The sequence below is a fragment of the Puma concolor genome, chromosome B3 (genome assembly GCF_028749965.1).
Source record: "Puma concolor isolate L17-30 chromosome B3, mPumCon1.1.hap2, whole genome shotgun sequence".
NCBI lineage: Eukaryota > Metazoa > Chordata > Mammalia > Carnivora > Felidae > Puma > Puma concolor.
Window position 1 is genome coordinate 127,991,533 of NC_141672.1, and position 15,597 is coordinate 128,007,129.

The 15,597-nt window shown below is 41.9% G+C and overlaps 1 protein-coding gene and 1 long non-coding RNA gene across 3 annotated transcripts in view; one reads left to right on the forward strand and one right to left on the reverse strand.

Annotated features, from left to right (window-relative positions):
* Window positions 1-6,138: 6,138 nt before the first annotated feature.
* Window positions 6,139-9,374, reverse strand: LOC147580369 (uncharacterized). Its single transcript, XR_015252830.1, has 2 exons — window positions 8,664-9,374; window positions 6,139-7,915 (listed from the first exon to the last, which is right to left on the reverse strand). It is a non-coding gene; the product is annotated as an uncharacterized LOC147580369 (long non-coding RNA).
* Window positions 8,050-15,597, forward strand: part of MTMR10 (myotubularin related protein 10) — a 56,088-nt gene continuing 48,540 nt past the window's right edge. Inside the window, exons 1-2 of one of the 2 annotated variants that reach the window (XM_025919099.2) lie at window positions 8,050-8,524; window positions 9,104-9,164. In XM_025919099.2, the coding sequence (XP_025774884.1) occupies window positions 8,465-8,524; window positions 9,104-9,164 (121 nt within the window). In that variant the 5' untranslated portion in view covers window positions 8,050-8,464. The remainder of the gene's footprint in view (window positions 8,525-9,103; window positions 9,165-15,597) is intronic. The other variant, XM_086711369.1, reaches the window with a different exon arrangement.

Below are 15,597 nucleotides of genomic sequence, written 5' to 3' on the forward strand. Positions count from 1 at the left end.
ATAAAACTGTCTTAGTAAATAAATTAGGAGTGTATTTCTGCTCTATGTAAAACACAGTAAGAAATGTACTAAGAAGGCTTTATTTCTATATCCTATAAATTCTGGCACACGCATAAAAGTTATATTTGTATAAGCTTAAAGTAAGCTCATTTTTTACTTTGATCAAGAGGAGTAAGAATTGAACTCATATAAGGGGTTCTCTCCTTTGAGACTGTACAATTGCTTATTTTCTGAATATATACATTTATTACCAGGAGGCTCCTATAGGTTTACACAATTTAGATTTCAAAATTTTTAAATTTAACTCTTAGCATTGTCTTAGAGTTATTCCATATCAAAAATGCATTTTGGGGTTGCCTGGCTGGCTCAGTCAATAGAGCATGTAACTCTTGACCCCAGGATCATGAATTCAAGCCCCATGTCGGGCATAGAGCTTACACACACACACACACACACACACAGAGCTAGAAAAATGCATTTTGCTGAATATATATTGGAAATAAAGACAAATGAAGTCATCACCCTACTATCTCCAACATAAAAAGGACTATTTTATAGAAATGTTTATTATAAAATAAAAGACACAGGAAATCACACATAACAAATATATGACTTAATTATTTTAAGATGAGCATCTTTATTTTTTTAATTTTTTAATGTTTATTTATTTTTGAGAGATACAGAGTGTGAGTGGGGTGGCGCAGAGAGAGAGAGGGAAACACAGAATCTGAAGCAGGATCCAGGCTCCAAGCTGCCAGCACAGAGCCTGACGCAGGTCTTGAACTCATGAGCTGCAAGATCATGCCCTGAGCCGAAGTCGGATGCTTAACCAACTGAGCCACCTAGGCGCCCCAAGATGAGCATTTTTATAATCACCACCCATATTAATAGAATTTCCAGCTGCTCCAAAGTTTCACAAGTTGCAATCTCAACCACCTTCTTCCCCACAAAAGTGACCACTCTCTATTTATAGTAGCCACTTCCTTGTAAAAAAAAAAAAAAAAAAAAAAAGATGATTCTGAAACTAGGTGGCTTAAAACACCTGTTTTATTATGCTCACAGATATTGTAGGTCAGAAATTCAGATAAGGCACAGATGAATGCCCCGATTTGTAGTATTTGCTCACTTCTGTGGGGCAAATATTCCTACCATGACTAACTTCAAGCTACCCATGTGACATCACTGAATGTGGAGTTGGGAAAAGATACTAACAATTGGCTCTGCAAACTAGTGCAAACAGGCTACAGCATTCCAGTTTCTATTTCACAGTGTTTGAACTGGGAAGACTCAGTGCCTGGAGGTGATTCAACCTCTTAAGGCTGACGTCATCTAGAAGCATCTTCCCTCATGTGTCTGGGGGTGGATCCTGTTTGTCAGCTGGGATCTGAAGTTCAGCTTGAACTGTCCACCAGAGGACCTATGTATGGCCTCTCCATGTGGCCTGGGTTTTCTCACAGCATGGCAGCCTCATAAAAATCATGTTTCTTACAAAATAGTTCAGGGCTCCCAAAGTGAGTGTCCCCATGAGCAAGGAGGAAATGTCATTGTTTTTTATAACCTAGCCTCAGAAGTCATGCAGAGTCACTTCCATTGCCTTTTTTTTTTTTTTTTTTTTTTTTTTGGTTACAGGTGAGTCACTAAGGCCAGTCCAGATTCAAAGGGAGGGCTCCCAAATGGGAGGAGTGTTTAAAATTTTGTAGGCATGCTTTAAAATCACCACACTTGCATTTCATTATAGCTTCATCACCTGAATGTCCTTTAGTGCTATAGTTGAGTCTTGCTCTCTTTTTTTTTTTCACTTTCCAAATCTCCCCCATCCCTTTCTCTTCTTTACAATCTACCTGTTGAAGAACATGGGCCATTTGTCTTGCAAAGTTTCCTGCAATCTGAATTTTACTGGTTGAATATTCATATGCAGTTTGACACGTTTCATTGCTTCTGCAAGTTGGCAGAATTCAGAGCTTACTCAGGCTCAGATTCAATTCTTTTAGCAAGGCTATTTGGGTGGTGTCCCTTCCTCATGAGGCACATATGTCTATTTGCCTCTCTTTTGGAGATGTCTGTGGCTGTTGATGCTGCCTAGATCCCTAATTCATAGCAAGCTGAAAATCATAATAATCTACCCTATATCTTTTTCTTTTATCAGTTAGAATACTTCATGAAGAAATGATTCCTTTCACCTGCTATTTGGTTTCACGGTAGTATGGTCCATACCATACAGCAAGGACAATGATTGATTTTTCCCATTTATTTGTCAGTTATTAGGATATTGAATTGATTCCCTATCATCCTCTAATGGTGACCAGTAGATTGAAATATGTGTATATATATGTGTGTGTGCATAACCACATCATTACCTCATGGATTTTAACATATCTATGTGTTTCAATCCCTTGCAATTATCATATTCTCACATTTTCTTTCCTTGAGTACATTAAATACGTTGCTTCATTTTCTTCTGGAATAAAGCATTGCTGCCAAGAAGTCTAAGGATTATCTAATTCTTTTTCATTTAAAAATCACTTGCTCTTTTTGTCCAGATACCCAAGGAAATTTGCATTGTTTTTCCTTTAAAGTCCACTAGTTTTACAAGAACGTGTCTTAGTTTTGATAATTCGAAGTCAATTTTCTCAGGTGCAGTGTGTTCTCTCAGTGCATAGTTTCAAATACATATATATTTTTTTAATTTCAAGGAGGTTTTCTTAAAGCCTAGTTTGTAGTATTTGTTCTGTTTCCTAATCCCTGCCTCCTTTCCCCCCCACCCCCCCCCCCCCCCAGGTACTCCTATTACCTGTATGCTGGATCTCCTTTGCTTATCTTCAATGTTTGCCACCTTATCTCTGATCTTTTTAAATTCCATCTTCATTGATTTTTAAAATCTTCCTCCTGGGGTGCCTGGGTGGCTCAGTCAGTTAAGCGTCCAACTCTTGATTTGGGCTCAGGTCATGATCTCACAGTTCATGAGATCAGGCCACCACGTGGGGCTCTGTGCTGACAGTGCAGAGCCTGCTTGGGATTCTCTCTCTCCCACTCTCTCTGCCCCTCCCCTGCTCACATGCATACATGCTATAATTGTCTCTTTCTCTCAAAATAAACACTTAAAAAATAAAATAAAATGTTCCTCCATTTCATCTTCCACTTCTCTTAATGTACTTACTGTAATCATATGTACTTACTTTTTATTTTTTTTTAATTTTTTTCAATATATGAAATTTATTGTCAAATTGGTTTCCATACAACACCCAGTGCTCATCCCAAAAGGTGCCCTCCTCAATACCCATCACCCACCCTCCCCTCCCTCCCACCTCCCATCAACCCTCAGTTTGTTCTCAGTTTGTACTTACTAACTCTTGAGTGTATTTTAGTCTTCATTTCCAAAGTAATTTTTTTATTTCTAATTCATTCTGAGTTTGTTCATTTCATTTTGATTGTTTCTAACTCCAATTTATATGGTTCGTTCATGTCTCTTTTAAGGGGGGTGCTTAAAAGTTGATCTTTCCTGTGGGTATATCTTTCTGGTCTGCTTTTATTGTGTATAGAAGTGCTATTCTGTTCTTATTCTCTTTTTCACTACAGTAGTCTTCTATAGGATTTGACTTCCTTACTTTCCTATTGCTTATTTTTATGTGAAATGGGTTTTCTTGAACTTTTTGAACAAAGCAGTTTCCAGGATAGCTTGTCTTGCTTCACAGAGAATCTTTTCTGTTTTCACAGTGTGGTCTTAAAATTTTTTAAGTCAGCTTACTTTTGGAGACTTTCTGGTCCTTCATTTTTTTCAGACCTTCTCTTCTCTTTGTCTCTATCTGGTTCACTTTTGTTTCCATGCCCAGCAGTTTGTCCTCAGTGTGGGTCCTTTCCTAAGGAAGTGCTGGTAGGTCAGTTTCAAGAGTTCCTACAGCTATATTGTTCCAATCTCTTCAGACCTTACCATGAGACCCCTGCACTCTCATGATGTTGGAGAGAACAAACACCCCTTCATTCTCAACTTGACTGGCTGGGCCTTCCAGTGAATACCTTTTAGCTATTTTGGAATTCTCCAGATGACTCACTGATTCCCTTTGCTGATACCATAAAGATCTTGTGACTGCTATTGCTTTGTTCTCACTTACCTGCATACTGGAGATCATGAGAATATTGTTTCATTTAGATTGGTTGTAGATGTCATCCATGGGTTTGTTTTTGTTTTAGAGTTTCTTTGTCTTTTTTTATGTGGAGACCAAGCAATAATGCCGCTATCATTTCCCCCAGAATCTCCCCTCAAGAAACAGATTGTTTAAACCACTTAATAGTCATCTTAAAGGCCCACGTACCCAGGCAATGGGAGAGTTTTGTAGACATTATGCATAACCATGTCTTCCCTTTTTCCACTGCTACCACCATCACCTTCTTTTATCTGAACTATTCTAATAGTTGCCAGCTAGTCTCTCAGTTTCTACCATGCTGTACTCCCACAGCAATGGGAGTGATTATTTTTAAAATGTCAGCCAGAATTATGTCATTCTTAGCTTAAAATATTGCAAAAGGTTTTCTCAGCTTTCAGGCCCTATGAGATCTGGCCTGTTCTTTCTCTCTGACTTTCCTCTCCCAGTGGAGTAGGGATGCATCAGCTGCACTGGCCTCAAACATACCAGTCACCCTCTCACCTCAGGACATTTGCGCTGCTCTCCCCTCTGTCCCCAAGCTCTTCCTCCTGATTTCTACCTGGCTTACTCCTTCACTTCTTTGGTCACTCTCTGCTCAAGTGTCATCTTGCCCATGACCACACCTCACCTACCATCACAAACTAGAATTCTCATCCTCTTCCCATGTTTTATGGCTCTTATTACCACCAAACATACTATATATCCATTTTTGTATATATCTTTCTACTCATAATGCCATGAAAGTAGGAACTTTGTCTTCTTGGTGACCTGAATAGTTATTTTGTTTTGTTTTAGCACAAAGGTAGCACTCATACAAATTTGGTAACTGAATAAATATATAAAATTCCTAGCACCTAATAGGTATTCAAGAAATGTCAGCTTTTTTTTTTTTTTTTTCTCTTCATAGGGGAAAGGAAATGATCTGTAGGGAATACCACTATCCCCCATGATAGGACCAATCATGGAAACAGAGTCATAAAAATAGGACAAAAGAGTGGCATTAGAGTCAAAAGAAGGTTGTAGTCAAAGTATCAAGGAGGTCACGGCTGAATAGAAGCCTTAAGACTAGTGCTATGGACTGCACTGTATCCTCCCCAAATTCATATGTTGAAGCCCTGACCCCTAAATGTGACTACATTTGGAGATAGGGCCTGTAGGAAGTAATTAAGCTTAATGAGATCATAAAGGGTGGAATTCTGATCCAACAGGATTAGTGCCCTTAAAAGAAGAGACACCAGAGTGCACATCCTCTCTCTCTTTCTTTTCCCCACCTTGGGCATATGAAAACACAACCACTGTTGGCAAACAAGTCAAAGAACTCTTAGGAGAAACCTATCTTGTCTATGCCTTGATCTTGGACTTTCCACCCTCTAGAACCGTGAGAAATAAATTTCTGTTGTTTCAGCATACAGTCTGTAATATTTTATTATGGTGGCGCAAGCAGAACAATATAATTAGGTATCTGAAAATGTCATAAAATTTAGGGTTAGGTCAATAAAAAAATCTGGAAACCAAAAAGTTTTTCTATTTTTCTATTGTAGGGTCACATATTAGAGTTGTAGTTTCTAAGAAAACCAATATGGCAAAACCCAAATCACAGAGTAAGTCACTGAACTTTAAAGAAAAACTCACATATTACTTGGAGAATATTCATTGGAAAAAAAAAATCCACCCCCCCCCTTTTTTTCCTTCCAAGATTTTGTTTAAATTTAAGTTAGTTAACATATGGCATAGTATTGGTTTCAGGGGCAGAATTTAGTGATTCATCACTTACATATAACACCTGGTGCTTATCACAAGTGCTCTCCTTAATACCCATCAATTATTTAGCTCATTTCTCTACCCACCTCCCCTCCAGCAACCCTTTTGTTCTCTATATTTAAGAGTCTCTTATGGTTTGCCTCCCTCTCTGCTTTTATCTTATTTTGTTTTCCCTTTCCTTCCCATAAGTTCATCATTTGTTTCTTAAATTCCACATGAGTGAAATCATATGATATTTGTCTTTCTCTTATTGATTTATTTCGCTTAGCATAATACACTTTAGTTCCATCCACATCATGGCAAATAGCAAGATTTCATTCTTTTGATGGCTGAGTAATATTCCGTATTTTCATAATTTGGTTATTGTTGATAGTGCTGCTATAAAATTGAGGTGCATGTGCCCCCTTTGAATCAGTAATCTTGTATCTTTTGGATGAATGTCTGGTAGCACAATTGCTGGGTCACAGGGCAGTGATATTTTCAACTTTTTGAGGAACCTCCATACTGTTTTCCAGAATGGCTGTACCAGTTTGCTCTGGTTTTGAGATATAACTGACCTACGAGTTTAAAGCATATAGCATAATGTTTGACTTACATATATTGTGAAGTGATTACTGCATTAAGTTTAGGAGCATTTCATCATCTCATACAGACACAGTGAAGAGAAAGCAAATTATTTTTTCTTGTGATGAGAACTAATAGAATTTACTGTCTTAACAGATTTCTTATATATCATACAGTTGTATTAACTATAGGCATCATGCTATACATTACATCCTTAGTACTTATTTATCTTGTAACTGGAAGTGTGCACCTTTTGACCACCTTTCTTCAATTCCCCTCCCCTATCCCTTGCCTCTGGTAACCCCAAATCTGATCTTTATTGCATGAGTTTGGTTTTTTTTTTTTTAAATCCATTTACGGTAGAAAAATCAGACTATTCATAAAAATTTTTAAATGTGTATGCACAGTGTTAACACCCATAATAACCCAAAGAACTTAACATTTTAAAGTACAATTGTGGTTCCTGAGCAAATGAAATCATGTGTTACCCAAACAAACTAACAGGAAAAATCAGTAGTGTTCTAAATCCAGGATAAATTATTTTCAGAGAAAAAGCACACTTCTGAATCTCAAATTTTTTTTAATGTTTCAATTAGCAACACTTGTCAGTATGATTATGATTCATATGGTCATACTGGAGCTTCCTTGTGACATTAGTTATAAAATGCTGGATTAGGGGTTTATTCTTCAGAGCAAAAGAAGGATCAACTCTCAACTAACAGATTCACCAAAGTGATACATCACTAGCCCCCCTCCACCAAAGGCTGCTTCAGTTCAGAAATATGTTTCGAGTTAGGAAATGCCCTGTGCTCGATATGCTTAAATTCATCTGCTAATTGTTAACTGCAAAATTAACAGGCGGATTTTTTGTTCCTTTGCCTAATGAAGGCCCCACACTGCTAGTGCCTCACTCTTGCTGGGTTTTTGATCATTTATCTGCTCACTAGATATCTTTACCTGTGAGGATGGGTGAGAAAAGAAAGGACGTTAACTTTTTTAATATCTTTTATCCACATTAAATTTTAATAAGGAGGGTCAAAGTTAATAAACTAAGTTGAGGAGTCTGGGTTGCCTGCCAATGTCATGTCAGTCCCTAGGCCCACGCTGGTCTCAACATCCCATGGAAATCAGCAGTCAGCTCAGCTTGGTAGGATATCCCAGTCTCAAAGCTTTGCGCAGACAACAGACGGGATGATGGAAGACAATCTTCCCAAACTGTAGGACCTTTAAGGGAGCTTTATCCAGACTGCGCTAGACGTTTAATAGTGGTCGCTGCTGGCAGCACTGGTCCACTTTTCCAGTGCGGTTCCTTCACATGCTGGACGCACAGTGTGACTGGCTGAATCCGGGGCACCAGAATCCCTTTCCCCATGCCTGGGCTCCTCCCGACGACTTAAAACCACAATGCTCGCGCGAGCTGGGTGTCTAATGAGCCGCCGTCAAGGGAGCTGTGCCAGGAAACGAGAGAGCTCTGAGCCAAGGTCGCCGGCCCCTCCGGCTACAGCCATGACTCCCGCGGGCCGCCGTAGGTCCCTGTGGGCCCCAGTGAGCCCTGCGGGCCGCCGTAGGAGCGCCCTCCCCAGCTGTCCTCTCAAGATGGCTGCCGAGCCTCGCTCCCCCCGGCGCGCTCCCTGAAGGTCCCGGCAGCAGGCGGGCGGCGCGAGTCTTGCGTTCCGGGACCAGCGCGGCCTAGAGGCCGGGAGCGGCCGGCCGCCGACCCCGCGCGCACCGTCTCTCGGGGCGGGGCGCCGGGCCCCTTCCGGGGATGGGCCCAGGCGCCCGAGTCGACCCAACTCTGCCCCGGCTCCTCCCCGCTCGGGCGGGCGCTCCGCCGTGTCCCCGCCCGTCAGTCCGCCCGGGCCGGCTGGCCGCAGACGGGGCCTGGGCGGCCGCACGGGGAGCTCTGAGCCCGCGGGCGTCGGGAGGCGTCGGCGCTACCGCTGGCCCGCGGCGGGTCCCGGGTTGCGACCCGGCGGGGGCGAAAAGGCGGCGGCACCATGTTCTCCCTCAAGCCGCCCAGACCCACCTTCAGGTCCTACCTCCTGCCGCCGCCCCAGGTAAACAACCCCCTCCTCGAGAGCGCTCCTCTCCTTGGCGCTTCCGGGGAGCCGCCGGGGCCGACCCCCCCGGGAGGCTCCCCGGGTCTCCCTATCCCCAGCCGTGCGATTGCCAGAGCCCCGGCGCGGGGAAACGCACCTTCTCCGGAGCCCCCACTGGATCGGTGGAAACTTGTAAAACTTCGCCACAGCCTTTCTCCGCCCGGAGACCTGTGATCCGTAGTTTTGCCGTGTGTGGGTAGTGTTTGGAGTCGGACTTATTTAGCTCTTCGCCTGGCGATTGTCCGCGCGGTGGCCGCCAGCATGAGTGCATCGTTTGTGGGCACCTGGTGAAGAGGTTACCTGTCATAAATGTGAACACCTGGAAACGGCATCGGCCGTTTTCATATTTTTGTCAGGCTCCCCAATCGATACTGAACAGATCTTGAAAAGATCTGGTAGAACATGTGAAAGATTTTAAGGGGGCGGGAGCAATATGTGTCTGTTGCATGTGTCATCACTTAGAAAACAAAATTTGCTTTGGTATCTCACGGGGGAGGAAAAGTTTTGATCTTGATTTATTTTGCTAATGTATTTCAGACTGACGATAAGATTAATTCGGAACCGAAGATTAAAAAACTGGAACCGGTCCTTTTGCCAGGTAAACATCGGAGTTTCAGCGGACACTTTAGTAATGTGTTTTGGTCCAGGATTATTCTACCAACTAGTACCATGTGGTTAACTTGTTTCTTCTATTTCATTTTAAACTTTATCCGGCTAAAAATCTAACGACGGAGGGCAGAAAAACTTGATGTTTGTCTTTGAAAATATAAGCACCCTAGGAAACTGTCAAGAATATCACTGTCTTCTTTCTTCCTTTCTTTGTCTCCTGAAATGGTCATTTTTTAAGCAATCATTAATTGCTTAGGTAGGGAAAGTACTCTTTGCCCTTCTTGCCTGCAACTTCATGCATTAATGATTAATAGATCATCATTTTAATGGTATGAAGAGCAACTTTTATTATGTCTGGATCTCTATACCAATAACAAAGCTTAGTGAACTTTGAATTACTTACTTGGCAATTGTTTTTTTGAAGGTGTCAGCTGTGTTTGCAAATTTACTTGTTTCAGTTTAGAATGGGGTTTCCCAACAGAGGCACTGTTGACATTTTGGGCCTGAGTATTCTTTGTTATAGGGGCTGCCCTGTGCATTGTAGGGTGTGTATAACAGCATCCCTGGCCTTTGCCCACCAATGCCAGCAGCACCTCCGCTCCTCCACCTCCTAGTTACAACAACCAAAACGTCTCCAGACGTTGCCAAAACTTATTTTTTTTGTTTTTTGCCTCTGGGAGCAAAATTTCCTCCCAGTGAAGAAGCACTGGTTTAAAGCAAAATTTACCTTAGAAGACCCTAAGAGGTAGAGGTAGGAATTGTGGTAGATAGGAGCTTAGTTTTAAAACATATAAAATATTTAATTGGTATTTTGAATTGTATAACAAGGTACAATAATTAGGAAAGTTAGTTGTTTAATGTGACTATTGAGGGAAGTACCCAGATACTTAGGGAAGCCTGTTTTAAGCCTGAAATCTAATCACATACCAATTTGTGTGGCTACCGTCAGCATTTAAGAATCTTACTCGTTACTTAATGCTAAATCTAATAAAATGATTGGAACTTTATGGGTAGTAATTGAGCAAATATGGAAACTTTAAATTTTGTGCTTTAAAATTTTAAGTGTTAGGTAGGAACAAACACATTAAAAACGTCAACCTCTTAAAAATTATAGATGCAAACTCTTAAAAACTGTTTTTAACTTTATTATGGGAGTTAGTTATAAATATTTTGCCTTTATTTTGTTAATGCTTTTTATCCTACCAGGGCGTACTAAATAATCCTTTGTACTTTTCCTTAGTATTAACAATAGAATTAATAAGTAACCTTTGCTCCCTGTGCGTGCTCTGTTTTGGCCTTAGTCACTCCAGGCATTTCAAAGTCAGCTGTGGGAAACAGTACTCATCTTGAATGAGTGCCTGTGAGCTATTGAACTTTGGCTTCCTTTACTTTGTCTGAATAGGCCCTGTTCTTCGGCCTTGATGTCCCTCTTCCGACATTATGATTTGACTCTAATAAACAACACGTCTTACATACAAATGATAGTGCTTGATTTTTTTAAGATTGAGTTTTATATTTAAAATAATGCTTATGAAAGTGTTACTAAGTATCAATGAGCTTGAAGGACTTCACAGTGAAGGATTATGGTTCTGTAGAATTAGCTAAAACCTTACCTCTCTACTAAAAAGTCACAGTTTTCTGGGGAAGACATAAACTTATTTCCTGACTGTAAGTGGTTTACTTGTCCCAGAAAGGGCAGTTAAATCTGGATAGTCTGATTCGTGTTACATTTTCTTGCATTGGCTCTGGGTACACATATGTGATGGCTCTGGTACCCTGGGTTCTGTTTGCAGCTAACTTATTTCTTACAAAACATTTAGCCAATCCTAGATTAGTGCGTCTTTTGCCTGCCTTCCTCACCCCTTCTGTTCTTACTTTCTCCTCTTGGCCTTCCCACACACTTCCAGTTTCTATCTGACCACCCTGTTGTGGTCTCTCTTTCTTGCTTTTCCTCTTGAGTGACATGTCTGACCACCACTAGAACCTCTGTTGCTCCTTCTTTGGCCTGCATCCTACTACTCCACCTGTGAAATCTGGGAAGGCAGTTGAAAAGTAACTGAGGCATTGGTGATGTAAAGACATGGGCTAGGTTAAGGCTTTTACTATAAGGGCTTAATGATATAGTTCTTGCCTTCATTACAGTCAGCAACCAAGAGAAAACTTGGCCACGTCACCTGTGGCTTTACATAGGCACACAGAACAAGAAGGAATTGTTCAGATACAGTATTGCATGTTATGCTTGGGCATAGTGCCTTGGATTCAAGGATATCCTACTTTAGATGCCTGAAGTTTGAACTTTTATAAGCAGATGAAAATTAGACACAAAATCAGCTGTTTGTGTGCAGTTACTGTGTGCTCTGTTGGAACTTAAGGCTAAATTTAAAACGATCTTCATCTTTTGTTAAATGAAGAAAAGAGAAGACACTGGTCACTTAATTTAGATTGTGCTTTATGCTTTATGTTAGGAATTTTCAGTTTGCCTGGTTCATGAACTTCCTTGAGATGGAGGTTGTACTTAATTCAACTTTGTGGCTGTGTTGTCTATTGTAGTGCATTGAGATGTTGATTGAGTGAATGACTAAATGAAAGAACCCCTCAGGGGCACCTGGCTGGCTCAGTTGGTTCAGCCTGTGACTCTTGAATTCAGCTAGGGTTATGATCTCATGGTTCCTGAGATCAAGCCCTGATCGGGCTCTGTGCTGACAATGAGGAGCCTGGTTGGGATTCTGTCTCTCTCCCTCTCTCTCTGCCCCTCTGCTGCTCACATGCCACTCTTTCTCTCTCAAAATGAGTAAACTTTAGGAAAGAAAAAAAGAACCCCTTAGAACACCATCTTGAATGGTTACCATAGACATGCACACCCGCAGACAGACCAACTCTCAGATTGAGCAGTCAGAGGAAGACTTATTTAAGTCATGTGTCTCTGCTGTCTCCCAGAGCCACACTTCTTAAGAGAATTATTATGTAAGCCTGGAATTGAAATACAGTCCCTTATCAAAGCAGCTGGCTTTGTCTAGGCTTTCTCTTCATCTTCCAAGCATTATGGGAATCTTGGTCTTTTAATGATTGTATATGTATAAAATCACCACAATCCTTTTGAAAATAGGGAGAGTTTGAATTTTTAAATGAATGTGTGTGTATCTATGTTCCTGCATGTATTTGTTAAGACCAAGTACTGTCAGACTATGCTCATATCTTTGGATAGCTGCTGGACTGGTGAGGCAGTTCACTGAGCATCTGAGTGTAGCTCAGTGCTAGATGGGGAAAGTGCTGGGAGGAGTGCGCCTGGATCACAGCAAGACCTGTGGACAAGGTGGAAGATTGTGACCTATATCACTGTCTTCCAAGGTCTGGCTGGCATCAGACCTGGATGAAGTTTTTACCAGCCCTTGGTCAAATTAAGAAAATGCAGCTTTTTTCCATAGAACTAAATTGATTTTTTTAAGTTTATTTTTGAGAGAGAGAGAACACAAGTGGGAGAGGGACAGAGAGAGAGGAGACAGAGAATCCCAAGCAGGCTCTGCCCTGCCACTGCAGAACCCAGAGCTGGACTCAAACTCACCAACCGTGAGATCATGACCTGAGCCAGTCAAGAGTTAGTCACTTAACCTACTGAGCCACCCAAGCGCTGCTGAGCTAAATTGATTTAAAGGATTGTCCTATGTTCTGGGATTTTGTCCTTCCAGCTTCTGGTGTAGATATATTCTGTTAAAGGATGGTGACAATAGCTGTGTTTTTAAAGGAGTTTTTAAATTAACAAAATAAAGAAGGTTAGGAATTCTGTGTTGGTTGCCTGAATTGTTTTTGTAGTATACCTAATTTGTGGAATCTGAATTTGATGAGGTTTTCATAATATCATAGGTGCAAATTAATGAGCACTTACACAGAGATCATCATTAATCTTGTCTGCCTGAGAGTCATTTCACTGTCTTCTGAAAACTTCACCCTCTCTCTTTTGACACATTGGTCTTCCAAATCCCCACACAGCCTTGCGTTCTAGTGTCCCCAGCAAGGATAACAACCCGTCCCAGACTGCAAGAATGGGCACAGTTCTGCCTCTGGGTATTTTCAGATTGGTACTAAGCAAAGAGATACTTTTTGGTAATTCTTCCAGTGATCGTAGTTCAGAAAACCTGCCCCGAAGAGTGAAATCACATGTTGGAGAGAGGCAGAGTCACACCACTGGGGGAGACTTCCAAAGGTGTTAAAGCTCCTCGGCTTCGTTTTCCTTGAAGTCCAGCTAACACAAAAGCCACAGAATTCTTTTTCCTTAGCTAGCTCCACGCACGTTTCTGACACTTCAGCTAAGATCCTTAACTAATATATAGTTTCCAGGTTATTCCTCATAAAGGCTGTTATCCAGGAAGCACCAGTTTATTATCTTCATGTGACAGATGAGAAAACTATAGTTGCACATGTTGTTACATATAAGTAACTTGCCCAGTATTGCACAGCTAGCAAGGGCAGAGCCAGAATTCTGAGCCCAACTCCCAGCCTGAGCCTGTAACCACTACGCAGCAGGGCCTGCCTGACCTCCCTGGTGACATTAGGGTAGATTTATGCTTTGGAACTGGAGGGAGGGCGGATTGGATGTCCACCTAGAAGTTGTCTAGTAAGGTGAAAAGAGCTCTGTCCTTGGCTGTGCCCTTTCCACAACAGTGACAGATTTTGACCTAACTTGAGCAACTTTGCGACTCAGCTGCCAGAAAATGGACCGTCTTGGGAAGCAGTGGACGTCCTGTCGCTGGCTGTGCCAAAGCAGAGGCTGGTGGAATGCCAGCGGCTTTGTCATGAAGTTGTGAGATTTGTAATAAGTAGGCTTAATGGCCTTTTGTCTCTTCTAATTCTGCAACAGGATCTTTTTAAGGATCTGTGATGTGGGAGGGAGGATTTGAGGCTTGGAACACTATGGCTAAGAGTAATGAGTTAATTGTTCAGGTATTGGATGCATGTTCACACTGTTTGGCAGAGGAGTAAAAAACTAAAAAAGTTGGGGTCCTGTCATGAGACAGTTTCTGTTTATTGGGGGAAATGCTTCAGGAGAGCAGAGGTTAAGAGAGCTCAGAGGAGGGTCACCTGAGTGAGATTTTTGGGGGGAGGGTGTCAGGAAATGACTTCTGCTCTGCACCTTGAGTGCCTGCTAAGCCTCAGCCACTGTGCTAAGGCTGTGTCTGCTCAGCTCTTTCCCCTTCCCATCTATAATGCCAACAGAGCTTTTCAGCATTGAGATTAACTGTTAGATCGATAATGAATGCACTCATTGTCTGAGTGTTTTGTAATCGGATCAGAAAAGCATACGACCATGGGCCATCTGGAAAATGAAAATAGCCTTTGTTGAGTACATGTCTTGTTTATATATATTTTTTTTTTTACGCATTCAGTGTTTAGACCTGTTTTATCTACTGTTTTTGTTTTCTGCCTCACTGTAGTTCTTATGTCTTCACTTGCATTGTAAATCCCTTAATGGTCCCCTTTCTCTTTCAAGTGTTTTATGTTGTTTTTTTTTTTAATTTTTTTTTTCAACGTTTATTTATTTTTGAGACAGAGAGAGACAGAGCATGAACGGGGGAGGGGCAGAGAGAGAGAGGGAGACACAGAATCGGAAACAGGCTCCAGGCTCTGAGCCATCAGCCCAGAGCCCGACGCGGGGCTCGAACTCACGGACCGCGAGATCGTGACCTGGCTGAAGTCGGACGCTCAACCGACTGCGCCACCCGGGCGCCCCTCAAGTGTTTTATGTTTTGTGTTGTTTTTTATTTTTATTTTTTAGTTTGTTTATTTTGAGAGAGAGAGAGAGAGAGCATGTGTATGAGCTAGCACGAGCTGGGGAGGGGTAGAGAGAGAGAAAGAGAGAGAATCCCAAGCAGGCTCCACACTGCCAGCGCAGAGCCCGACTTAGAGCTCAGTCCCATAGACTGAGATCATGACCTGAGCTGGTATCAAGAGTCAGATGCTTATCCAGCTGAGCCACCCAGGTGCCCCTTTGTGTTGTTTTTTAATACCCTTTTGTAGATAGGCTTTAGAGATGATTGTAGGCTGATTTTCTGTAGTATTTTAATTCATACCTACATTACTTTTGAAAGCCCCGAAGGACTTATAACTCCATTTGGTGCAGTGTACCGTGTAACCATTGTGTTTGTCCCTCACCTATAGAACCTTCAGGGCTGTTGTCCTTAGGCTGCTGCTGCGGTACCATAAGCCAGCATTTTGTTACTCGCTTCCTCACTTCTGACCACCAGTCTCTTTGTACCTTAGCTTCTGCTCAGAAACTCTTCGTGAACCTGCACAGGTAAAATCCTGCTTACCCAGGATAAAAATCCAAATTCTGTAACCTCTGTAATTTGCTAACACTCCACCTTGCTGACCTCTGCACCGTTTCCCAGTGTTGATACTTGCTTCAGTCAGGCTGCTTCCTTTCTCCC